We start from the raw sequence: 12,545 nt of genomic DNA on the forward strand, positions 1-12,545 counted from the left end.
ATCCTGCCCTGGGGTTGACAGTGTTGCAAGAGGGAGAGAAACAAAGAGTTAAAACCCCACAACTTGCATCCAATAGGACAAATGCCATCATACTTTCTCGTGACGATCCTGGAAGTGATCCTCTTTCTCCCTTCTGGGCTATGTGCCTTTCCTTGTCTTTGCAATGAATTATCTCTTTAAAACCCTACACTCCTCATATAGCATTCTGCCAGTGCATGGTATATTTTGTCATAGGTATGACCTTCTTATAGTGTACTCCTACACATGAACTTTTCAGAGTCTTATAAATCCCTTACAGCTTTATATCCCCTTTGGGGTTCAATGGTGTCCTAAAGTATGGAGGAAATCACTTCTGCTTGAACAACATGGTGGCATCCTTCCTAATATATCCTCCCTTTTCAACTTTTACTATGATCCACACGGATGCCAACCACCAAGAAGGAATGATGGGCCAAGCAAGGAGAGATCAGTAGTCCCAGGCTCCCCAGGCAGCCAGGGCAAAAGAAGGCTATGCACCGTTGAAGGAGATCAAGGTGGAGGTTCAGCACCATGCATAGTACTCCTGTAGCTGACACCAAAACATACAAGTTGTCTCAGCAAAGTTCTTCAGCAACTGGTCAAATTTTATAGGAGGGCTAGGTAGTCATTGACTAGAAGCCTCATCACTTAAGTACTGCCTGCAGCTGATCTCTCCTCACAGCTGATAAAAAAAAAAGTCCCTGTCATAAATGGCTAGTCAGGTTGGTTTGTCTGTTTTGGTGTCCAAAAAGCCTAACGAGAACACAGGTTACACTCATTTAAGTTTAATGATCAACTACCTCAACTTGACTTTTCAGGTCTGAGCAGCATATATTTATAGGCAAACTAAGTTGCAAGGACTATCACATAGAACGGCTAACAGCAGCTTGGAAAAGCTTTTCTTTTCCAAAGGCTATCATAAACAGAAAGAAAATGAAAATAATACTAGTATTACTCTTCGTAATTTCTCTAGTTGCTGCAACAAGAATAGATGGAGATGAGTTTTCCTTTGTACCAGAATCTCCTGAGCCAAGGTTTGCTATGTTACATGATGTGCAATTACTAGCCAACGGGCTGCTCCAGCTTGGGCGTGGCCTTAAAGACTTTGCCATCAAGACCAAAGGCCAGATGGATGACATCTTTCAGAAACTTCACCTTTTTGACCAATCTTTTAATGAGATCTCAAAACAAGCCAATGAGATAAAAGAAGACGAGGAACAGCTAAAAAACACTACTTCTATGTTGCAAGTCAATAACGAAGAGATAAGGAACATCTCTGTGGAGCTGAATTCCAAGATAGAAATACTTTCACGGGAGAAGATTCAACTTCAGGATAAAGTAGGGAAGCTGGAAGAAAAAATAACCAAATTGTTTCAGACCCAGATTGAAAATCAGGAGCCCGAAGAAATTGCAGCACTTAAAGTAAGTAGCAGGTATGGAATAGATTTAATATTTCCAAAGTTACCTGAAATGGTTTCCATGCTACTAATGGAATCCAAAGCTCCAAAGTCAATTATGACCTTGTTGCACTAATATCAGTGATGTAAAATATACTTTACCTAGTGGCTGTTTCATACAGTTTTGCTTTGTTTCCAGTGATAAGTAAAATTAAGATGCTAAAATGTTTTTAAAAATTAAGATGCTAAATTAGATCACTCTTCGGGGAAGGAATAGCCAAAAATTCCTTTGCAAATCAAGTCAATTTGTGTTCAAGTACAAGTGTATTGGAAAGTACAGTACAGTATAGGAAAATGTTCTGATACCTTAGAGCAGTACTCTCCAGATGTTGCTAGACATCACCTTGACTACTGGCTATGCTTGCTGGGGCTAATGGCAGTTAGGAGACCAACAATATCTGCAGGCACCATGTTGGATACCCCTGCTATGATGATAATAATTTTATTATTTATACCCCGCCCATCTGGCTGGGTTTTCCAGTGCAAACATTTTCCAGTGCAAACTGCCCTTGTTTATGCACAGGAATGTTTTCCACTTCAAACATTTCCAGGAAAGCCACATCACTGCATTTTGAGGAATGAAATGAACGTAGTTATCAAGAAAGCAACAACTGGTTCTCTACTGTAAATTTGTTCCTAAATGTTTGTTGTGCATTTATGTAAAATGTATCCTGTGGTACAAGGATACTTCATGACTTTTTCTTCTTTAATTAGTTTTTTGGAGGATAGTTTTGGATCAACAGCAAACTGCACGGAATATCTAGGGAACTAAACAATGGCTCACGTATGCTCTGTGCTTTACCAAAAAGCAACCAGAATGAGATGAATTATTTTAACAAAAGCCAGGGATGGTCAGTGTTCTAAACATGTAAGCCACATGCTTTTGCGCCTAGAATTTTTTTCCTGGACAGTCCATAAAGGAAGATAATCAGAGTACCCTGGGTGGCTGGAACCGCTTCCCTTTCATAACATAAGACTATGACATAGGAAAGCCTCATTTATTTTTAAATATTGTACTTTTCACAGCTTGTCCTTACAAAATTTAAAACAGACTGCTGCTTTAAAAATAATAATTCCACAATCAACACAACGAGTAACTCAGCTGCAACTGATAATGTATCAACCAAGTGCCAAAAGCAACATCAGCAAAGCGGCAAAAGATCATGAAATAATTTAAGCAAAAAGCCTAGAAAAATGAAATGGTGTTCAGCTGCTGCCCAAACAATAAAAGCACAGGCACAAAGCATACATTTTGGGGGCAGGATGTCTCCAAGATATGGCAAAACTACTAAGAGCAGTTGCAGCAGGGCCTCTCTGATGACAGTTCACTGAGTAACTTTGTACAAGATGGTCAGGTTTGTATGAGTTGTTGTTGTTGCTGAAGTAGAAGGAAATGGCTTATGAATTCAGCCAGGGGAAAGGAAATAGAAGACAATCAGGACTCAAAGGGTAGGAATGAATTAAGAGTTTCTCCATGATGGCCAGCAGTGGTGTACACACCAGTACGAGAAGGGTGCATCAGGTGGATTCTCAAAGACTGAACTCCTTAAACTTCCCTTTGGATATCAAAGGTCCTTTCCAGCAAAATGACTGCTTTTTTAGGGGGTGAGATGGGGTGGGATGCCAAAACAGATAATAAAAGCAAGTCCCAGACAGCAGCTTTGCTTCAGTTCCAAGAAACCAGCTCTTAATCCATTGCTTTTTTAGGGCAGAGTACAGGATCCATAGATTATGAAGCAAAACAGGATTGTTGCATGATTTGACTATACAAAACCATCCCTCCAAATAAGACTGAGGATATACCTTCTACTTCTGTTTAGCATGCTAAGACAACAGCCTTTGGTGAAATTGGCTTGCACTGAGAGGTGCCCTTCTCCTAGCAGAAAGCCTCCTGCAAGGACCCTAAATCCAAAGAAGCTCTTCTATCAGCAATATTTTACACAAAATCTCTTTTTGTAGCCTACTAGAGCACATATGGGACGTGGGTGATACTGTGGTCTAAACCACAGAGCCCAGGGCTTGCAGAACAAAAGGTGGGCGGTTCGAATCCCCGCAACGGGGTGAGCTCCCATTGCTCGGTCCCAGCTCCTGCCCACCTAGCAGTTCAAAAGCACGTCAAGTGCAAGTAGATAAATAGGTACTGCTCCAGCGGGAAGGTAAACAGCGTTTCTGTGTGCTGCTCTGGTTCGCCAGAAGCGGCTTAGTCATGCCGGCCACATGACCCAGAAGCTGTCTGTGAACAAATGCCGGCTCCCTCGGCCTACAGAGCGAGATGAGCGCACAACCCCAGAGTCGTCTGCGATGGGCCTAACGGTCAGGGGTACCTTTACCTTTAGAGCACATATACTACAAATCCAAATCAGGGGTGGAAAACCTGCAACCCTTCAGATGTTGGTGAACTTACTCACCAACCGCTTTGAGGGTTTTTTCTACAATAAAGCAGTATTTACATTTTATGAAATAAACTCGCAACATCCCTCAGCCACAGCCAGCATGGCTGGTGCAAGTTGTAGTCCACCAAAATCTGGAAGGCCACAAATTCCCTATCCCTGGCCTAGATCCTCTGTACTCTGCATATTTCTCATGCTGTAAAACACTGACTCCACACTGAAATACATCAGCCAGAGCTTGATCAAGAGTTCATGGACCTGCACTATTAAATTTTTTCCTTCTGCTTCATGGTCCTTTGAAACCAAGCCACTGTTTATGCTCTCCCTGCAGAACTTCGTGGAGCAGCAGGACAACCACCTCAGATCCCTTCTCAAAAGAGTTCAAGCGCAGCATGTTCAACTTGGCAAACAACAAGAACAAATAGAAGACCTGGAAGAGAAGGTAACATTGCTGCTTTACCAATGTCCTCCTCCAAATCAGGGCAGTCTTTTCAGGGATATCAGGTGATTTTTGAGACAGCTGGGAACTGAGGTAAAGAGGTAAAGGGTGCGGAAATGGGGAGAAATAAAGAACTGATGGGAAAAGTACAAACTACTGAATAAATAGCAAAGTGTACAGGGAATAACTCATCTTACACGATGATTTAATAATTTCAATACATTTCCATCATGCTCTAAGATAATTTGTGGACACTATGTGTCTTCACTGTGTATTCCCAATGTAGCTCCAGGATTGGAATGGAAAAATAACATTTCCTTGTTGTATTTCAACTTGAAAAATTCCGAAAATACTTCTTTCAGCTAACGATCTTTACCACTCTTGAGGTAAAAGAAATTGGGCATGCCCCACACATGACTGTAGAACGGTATTGGGGAGGGGAAATGCTTCATTCTCAGGAATTCTCTTGTAAAGATAAGAGGTCTCTACCATCAGTAAACCACTTCTCCCCATTCTGTTATCTCAATATACCTGGGCTCCAAAGTGTCAGTAGATGAATGACAAATTTTACTAACAAAAAACAGACTAATAATAATAATAATTCTCTGTCTCCCCAGCTAAGCGGCCCTGGTTTTCAAGACAACACACAGACTTTATTCCCCTTGAGAGAAGAAAATGAAACAGGGCAAACTGAACTTAATACAACAGCTAAAGTTCAAGATTACAAAGGTAACTGCCCCTGTGGAAGAAGAAGAAACAAGTAATCCTTGTGTACACTGTCATCTGTGAATACTGTTCTAGTATACATTTTTCTACGAGTATACATCTTTGAACACCACACTGTTAAATTCTCTTTATTACTGTTGTTGGAAAAACAAGTGTGGCCTTCCACAACATGTTGCAGTGTATCTTCCTTCCAAAAAAGGAAAGCTCCTATTTAGGCTTCCAGTCATCCATTCCCTACAAGTAGGACATTCTACTCTATGTCCTTCCCACTCCCTGCTCAATTATTTTTTCTACTGTCACTGTTCATTCTGTTGTTAACGAACATGTTCATTTGGCTGTTTTGATGGAGTTTGTCCATTTAGGGTTGTTTTCTTTTTAAAAGCTTATTTCTGCAAGCCGCAAGTTTTCCCCAAGCATGCCAATACTTCCTTCTCGTTTCTCAGCGGCCATTTTGGCTACCATTTTGTCTGCGCTACCAACTGGATGGGATAATGTGACATATTAAAAATAATAACAATCTAAAGAAGAATGGGAACCCTTTACAAAGTACTTAAAGAAACAACAAAATGAACTGGACTCCTTGGCAGGTTTTGAATAAACATTCACAAACCTTTACTTGGTAATATATAGATAGATAAATAAATAAAGGATATTTACAATTTTATAACATGAAGAGAATAACCTGTGCTGAAAAATCAGAGAGAGGAGCTGAGGGAAGTCCGGGTGTGTGTGTGTTCCTTTTTGGGGAGGGGGGAGGGGGAAAATGGGAGTGGTGAATGAGGATAAAATGTTATGTTGAAATTCCTAATAAAAATATTCAAAAATTTTTTTTTAAAAAACAATCAAAGGAATGATTCACAGCATTCTTTACTACAATATCATCACCCAAGTCCCTGCCACAATACTGAGTGCATTTCAGTGTGCCTTAAACTCACCCCGCAGGACTTTAGTCATACATTTGTAACTTTTAAAATCTTGTTGTTCTTAGGAAATGCTACTGATTGCATGTGGATATACAGCAGAGGTGAAAGATCTAGTGGCATTTATTCTATTAAGCCCAGAGGATCTGAGCCTTTTAATGTCTACTGTGAAATCAAAGCAGGTAAGTCCAGCTACACCAGGGACCATCTAATTCTCCTGCTAAAAATCGTTATGGACTTCATTTTCTGCCCTGAATGATGTTAAGTGTTCCATTAGGGAAACATAGGAAGTTACCGTATACTGAGTCAGGCCCATCTAGCTCAGTATCAGTTTAACTACAGTTGGTCAATAGTTAACTAGGATTACCAAATAAAAAAATGGTGCTGTCAGTAGGATCAATTATTTATGTTCCAACTGGGTCAGATGAGGATGCCACGACAGAATAATCATCACAACTAAACCTCTTCCAGCAGTGGACAAGTGGCATAGACAACTTTCACACCCATGCATGAAATTCCCATGGGAGTGAATTCAATGAATTTTTTCTATATTTAACTGCATTAAAAAGCATTCATGGGAGGCACAATATGGACTGAGCCTATGTTTGCTGCAGTCCAAAACTAGGGGGGAGGGCAATAAAGCAGGTAATATTTATAGTTTATAGTTTATAGTTTATAGGTAAGTTTATTTATCTTTTTTCATACACAGAAAGTGCATGGACAGTTATTCAAAACAGATCTGATGGATCACTAGATTTCAACCAAACCTGGGAGAACTATATTCATGGATTTGGCAACCTGGATGGTAAATACATTCTCTTACATTTCCCTAAATAATTGAAGTATTTTTATGTGCTAAAATAGTAGTTGACTGTGTTTTATGTAAACATCAACACGTTAAAGTAAGTGAAAAACACCTTTGGGAAAATAAGGGATGATTCACATTTGCATGTTTTAAACAGGTTAGCTTTCTTCACCCCCATTCTTTTGATCTGAATTGGTGCACAGTGAACAGCTTGAGATTCAATCGACCCTTGCACTAACCCACAGAGCATCAAAGGCAGGGTGCCCCTCTAAAGACCAGTTTGCTAAAAGCACATGCAAGATGGGTTAACAGAAAAGAAGTTAATCAGAATGAATAACCTGTCAAAACTGGGTTTTATGGATAGATTCTAATATACCTACCACTCAGATGTTTAAAATACATACACAATGTAGATTAAGAAAAATATACCCTGCACTTCAGATACATATCCACCTTCATGTTTACATGTACAGAACATTTTTGCTTAGGGCTTAAAACCGTTGACTAAGTCTATCAGGCATTTGACTGATGCAGATGACCTGTACAACACCAAATTGAGATGTACAGTTCATGTGGATGAATCCAAGAATTTAGTTGATTTATGTACTGCTTGGCAATCCCAATCACTACCTTCTTCTATCCTGCCCTCACCCCACTATAACCATGTAATACAAGGAGAATCTTGCATGGCAACAGCTGCAGTTCCATGCAATGCAAGATAGGCAGGGCTCAACCTGACCATTTCACAGAATCACTCTCTTCAGTTTTCACAATTTACTGCACCCTTTTGCAGGCACAAGACTCCCCTCTGTGTTTTTAGTGTGAAGCTTTTCCCTGGCACTGGCAAAGCAGCACTGGCAGCTGCTGTGCTATTATCAAGAGGTAGTGCCTGCTTATGTTACTTCAAAAACTTTCCAAGTTGAGTGAGGAAGTATGTAAGGAGGCACTTTCTAGGTGTCTAAAATACAGTACTAAAGTACTAAAGATCTGTAAACATAGCAATGCAGACAAAAAGATATTTCTATTATCTCAATGTTTTTTGCGGAAAATATTGGACCAAATGAGGCCAGAAAATACTCAAGAAACTTTACAGCATATTAGAATTAAACTTCATAATATACAGTAGAAAAGTTGCCATGTGGTGACTGATACAACAGGCGGTTTTCATGCATATCACACAGTGAATAGCACTGGGTCAACATAAAGCTCAATGGGTTTCCGCTGAAACAAAATCCTGGTTTCTAAACTTAACCAGCCAATCGTCCCATCAGAGGACCAGGCAGAAAGAAACCACCCTTATTTGCACTGGTTAATCATCCACTTGGGACACCAAGGTGCAGGCTAACAGACACATCATCCAGCACACTTTGCTAAAGGTATGTTCCAAGCTGCTTCTACAGAGGTGCTAAAGGGGGGCAAGAATTGAAGTGGCAACCCTGTTTGGCCACCTGGACAGGGAGCAACATATATTAGCAATTATCCTGAAATCACTTAGTGAAGTCCTGAAATATTTTGGTCCATAAGTAGTTTGATTGGCTTCATTATCATTACTCGCAAAACCATAATTTCAAGACTGCAAAGTCAATTTTATACACCTGGAGCTGGACTAAACTAACCTGGTGCACTAGTGGAAGCCAGTGAAAGAACTCATGGTGCAATGGGCCTCCTCCTCCTCCTCAATCTGCTCTGGGGGGTCAGGAGAAGTCCCAGAATAGTGTGCAAGCAGAGGAGAGGGGAGATTCTGCCTGGAATGCAGAAATGTTTACACTTACAGAACAGTTGTAATAGCATGGTCTTCAATTCCACCCCTAGCATCTAGGGATGTCTCAAAACATCTATTCTTCTATTACTTACATGAAGTTAAATAATACAGTCAAATCACTGGCCCATCCAGCAATGGCTCTCCAAGATCTCAGGCAAAGAGCCATTTCCTATTATTGCCATCCAAGATCCTTGTTACTAAAAACTCCTGGGGACTGAACTCAGGATGTTAGAGATGCTAAGGAAATGCTGTTATCAGTAAATTATGGGCTTTTCTAGCTGTTATTTGCTATGTAGAGCAGACATGTCTAACATCAAAGACTCTCTTCTTAAACCAGAGTGCTATTGGATTCCGACCAAATGTTACTGGATTCCAACTCCCATCAGTCCCAGACATCATCCAGCAACATCTGGAGGGCCAGGGGTTTCCCACCCCTGCCCTAAAATTCATTACATAGAAAATATTTCCACAAAATGTGGCCCACCAAGAGTTTGATGGTTTGCAGTTCACTTGAACTCATGGACAGTTTGTTCCAAAGAGAGGTAGGGGAAATCCAAATAAATTTAGCATGTGCGACACTGCAAAAATGTCTGAACAATCACAAGGTCTTCTTAAGGAAAAACTTCACATGTAGATTAGCTCAAAAAGTCGTTAAGTGCCATCTCCCCATTTCCTCCCAGCTGGGACCTGTGTTATATAATTCGCATTGAAGACACAAACAAGCCCTGTACAATTTCATTTCCTCCTAATAGCTACAAATTGTTTTGGCATTCCCATAGCTTGTTACAGGTATTTTCAGTCCTCCTTATATTAATTGGAAACTATGGTAGCTCCATTTATGACATGAGATTGGATTGTCTATGGTGTATGAAAGTCCCCACAACAATATTGTTCTCAATATGATATTTTGCATTTTTTGTTTTTACATTAATGGTCTTCATTAAAAAATACTGCCCCCTACATAAAGCTCAAGCACCTGGTTCACATGACACAGGAAGCCAAGCTGTGGTTCAAGAGTGAATCTTCCTTTAAAAAAAAAAAAGAGTTCATAAGGTGAAGTTTTCAAAACTTTTGAAATCAGAGCTTTAAGAAACGCTGACTTGGGGAGAAAGTTGATAATACTTTCCCACAGCAGCAAAATCAAAGTTGAAACTGAAATTTCATCATTACATTGTATAAAGTTTGCCTGGTGGTGAAATCTGAAACATAAATGCAAAATCACATGTTTGTTTTAAAAGGGTACATTTTATCTTTTCCACTATTTCTTGCTCAAATGTCCTCTCATTTACCTTTGCCAATTTGGAATGACTCCACTGGCCCAACTTTAGTGAAAAAATGCCTTAATGTAGTTATTCTGGAAAAATGGTAGAAGAAAATACAACTATTTTTTAAAAGTAGAATCCAATGTGCACTTACTTCTAAGAAAACATGCTTAGTTTTGCACTCCATGTAATTCACTTAGAATGTTCAATTTAAATGTGCTGTGGTAAATGACACTACCTAAATGCCTATTAAGAGTGCATTCCTTTCTCATGGCTGACACTCCATTTCCATAGCAATTAAATTTTATATATGCCACTCGGTTCACTTATCAGAGAGATTCATTCACACACTTTTGTTAAGTATGCCTTGCATTATCCCTGGCAGACTCTGGCAAGCTGCAAAGTTCCATTCCGTTCATATTTAGTTTTAGTTTCCTGTTTTAATTGATCATTAGTGCATAATCTAAAAGTTGTAAACAAAAAAGAGATATCTCCAAGAGAGATTATCTGAAAAGTTCAAGGGTTCCCAAGACTCAGGTTGTCTGCTTAATTAACCGAATTAGTAACTCTAACTTGCTTATGTCTTGCCATCAGCCTAACCTAATAGTTCAGTCTGTGCAATTTGTATTTTCAGGAGAATTTTGGCTGGGCCTACAAAAGATCTATTCCATTGTAAACCAAGGTGACCACATCCTGCGTATTGAGCTGGAAGACTCAAGAGCTAACCAACGTTATATTGAATACACATTCACCATGGGAGGTTCAGAAACAGACTACACTGCTCTTCTCTCCAGGATTACTGGGAATATCCCTAATGTTCTGCCTGAACAGAAAGAAGTGAAGTTCTCTACAAAAGATCACAACAGCAACACTGAAAGAAAAGTCAACTGTCCAGAAAACAATTCAGGTAGTCTTTTTTGTACAAGCTGCTGCTTTAGTTTTTCTCATAAATCGGGGGGGGGGGGGATACGTTGTGGAAGATATAGCTGCAACTTTGTCTACAAAACATATATTCCCTGTTCTGAAAAATGAAGCATTAGGAACCAGAAGCAAATTCTGAAGAACAACTGGGTATGTTGGGTGAGGGACTGCACATCTGAGTGATCAATCATGTTTAGAAACAAACTTATCTGCACTCAGAAAACTAGCATGTCATAGACACTATAACTTTTTTGCCTCAATATGGTATTTTATAAATGTATATTTAATATGGAGAAGTATCCAGTTGTGTAATTTTCCACATGCATTCTGTACTATCTTGGAAGGCTACATCTTATCAATCTCTGAACATGTGACTCACCTTCTAGTGCAGGGATGGATAACCTGTGGCCCTCCAGATGTTGGTGTAACTCCCATCCTCTCTATTGGCCATGCTGGCTGGGGCTGCTGGGTGTTGGAGACCAACAACATCTGCAGTGGCACAGGTTGCCCCATCCTTGCTCTAGTGTTTCTCTCCCATATATTTCTAGTCCCTAACTGAACGTCAGGCAGAACTTTAGGAAACAGAAATAGAACTAAAAAGTGAAGTGATCTGGCAAAGATCTAAAAAGAGGGAGCATAGCACACAGGAATAACAAACTGGTGACATGATTTCCTGTAGAGCACCTCCAAGTAAATCCGCAAGAAGTGCTGGTATTCTATATACTTTCTCCTTAAACCGGGCAAAAACGTTATTCTGAAATTCCCTTTTCTGCCCCCTCCAATGTGGAAAATTCAAATTTGCAGCATGAATCAGTAAGTTATTTTAATTCATTTGCAGTTCAATCCTATTTATTTTACTTCCTCTAATAAATGTAGATAACTATGAAACTGTATAAAGTTCACCTCTGAGCGTCAGTTTTACAGAGAATGTAAGTGTTTGAGATAGATAGGAGTGCTGTGGGGGTTTTTAAATCTGACACTGGGTAATTAAGTTAAAATAGAATGAATTCTTTTTTAAAGAAGAGAGGTGGGGGTATGGGCCATTGTATGCAGAAGATACCCTGGCATTTCCAGGTAGAGATGAGTATATCTCCTACTGAAACGCTGGAGAGGCAATGCCAACGTAGACAACTCAGCATAGGGCAGCTTCCCATGTTCCTAGAGAGAGGGGTGGTGGACATTGAGGATTTGTGACCCAATCTGGCAGATGTTATGACAAGCTTCATAGAGGTACAGTTCTTCCTAGTTCCCTTCCCCCCGATAAGCAACTCCTCATACAAGGGAGCCAGCTACTATTGATGCTACCAAGGATTTTGAGAAGTGACATCAAACATGGCATGAAAAGAAATGTCAGAAATCCTCCTCCACACATGGAAGCCACTTCTAGTGCCTAAAGGGGGGACTATGAACCACGCCCTTAGTCCTTATGATTGTACTACAGTGTTGTTGCTATCAATTAAATGGTGCTTATAATTTCATCTTCAGGTGGCTGGTGGCATACGGCATGTGAAGAAACAAACTTGAATGGAAAATATATCAAGTCAAGTTCAAGAGGAAAACTGGAACGGAAAAAGAGAGTGCTCTATTGGAAGCCTCAGAAAGGAAGGCCCTATTTTATCAAATCAACCAAACTGATGATACATTCTACAGATTTTGAAAATTTTGACTGAGCATCACCATTTGGAGTCTATCTAATAAAGCACATTATACCTTTGTCAGAGCCAAGTGAAGGCACTTTTCAGTACTCAGGCGAAAGAATTCTATTGTACCTTAATGATATATTTTGTTTCTGTGGCCACCATATACAAAAACACAGTATGGTCAAATGATGGGCAGAGTAATGGA

General features: G+C 39.9%; 2 protein-coding genes across 15 annotated transcripts in view; one reads left to right on the forward strand and one right to left on the reverse strand.

Annotated features, from left to right (window-relative positions):
• The window catches only part of DOCK7 (dedicator of cytokinesis 7), a 108,746-nt gene that overhangs the window by 49,059 nt on the left and 47,142 nt on the right, over positions 1-12,545 (reverse strand). The gene's annotated exons all lie outside the window — the stretch shown is intronic.
• ANGPTL3 (angiopoietin like 3) lies at positions 882-12,420 on the forward strand. The gene is made up of 7 exons (XM_081011858.1): positions 882-1,440; positions 4,197-4,307; positions 4,922-5,033; positions 6,019-6,132; positions 6,660-6,755; positions 10,414-10,686; positions 12,186-12,420. Exons 1-7 carry the CDS (start codon positions 952-954, stop codon positions 12,368-12,370), a joined length of 1,380 nt encoding a protein of 459 aa, XP_080867984.1. The 5' UTR covers positions 882-951; the 3' UTR covers positions 12,371-12,420.

Source organism: Podarcis pityusensis (genome assembly GCF_964106645.2).
Source record: "Podarcis pityusensis genome assembly, chromosome: 6".
NCBI lineage: Eukaryota > Metazoa > Chordata > Lepidosauria > Squamata > Lacertidae > Podarcis > Podarcis pityusensis.

Coding starts and splice junctions, on each gene's coding strand:
- ANGPTL3 (XM_081011858.1), top strand. CDS start 952: ATGAAAATAATACTAGTATTACTCTTCGTAATTTCTCTAGTTGCTGCA. Junction 1,441..4,196: donor AAGAAATTGCAGCACTTAAA/GTAAGTAGCAGG, acceptor CTCTCCCTGCAG/AACTTCGTGGAGCAGCAGGA. Junction 10,687..12,185: donor CTGTCCAGAAAACAATTCAG/GTAGTCTTTTTT, acceptor TTTCATCTTCAG/GTGGCTGGTGGCATACGGCA.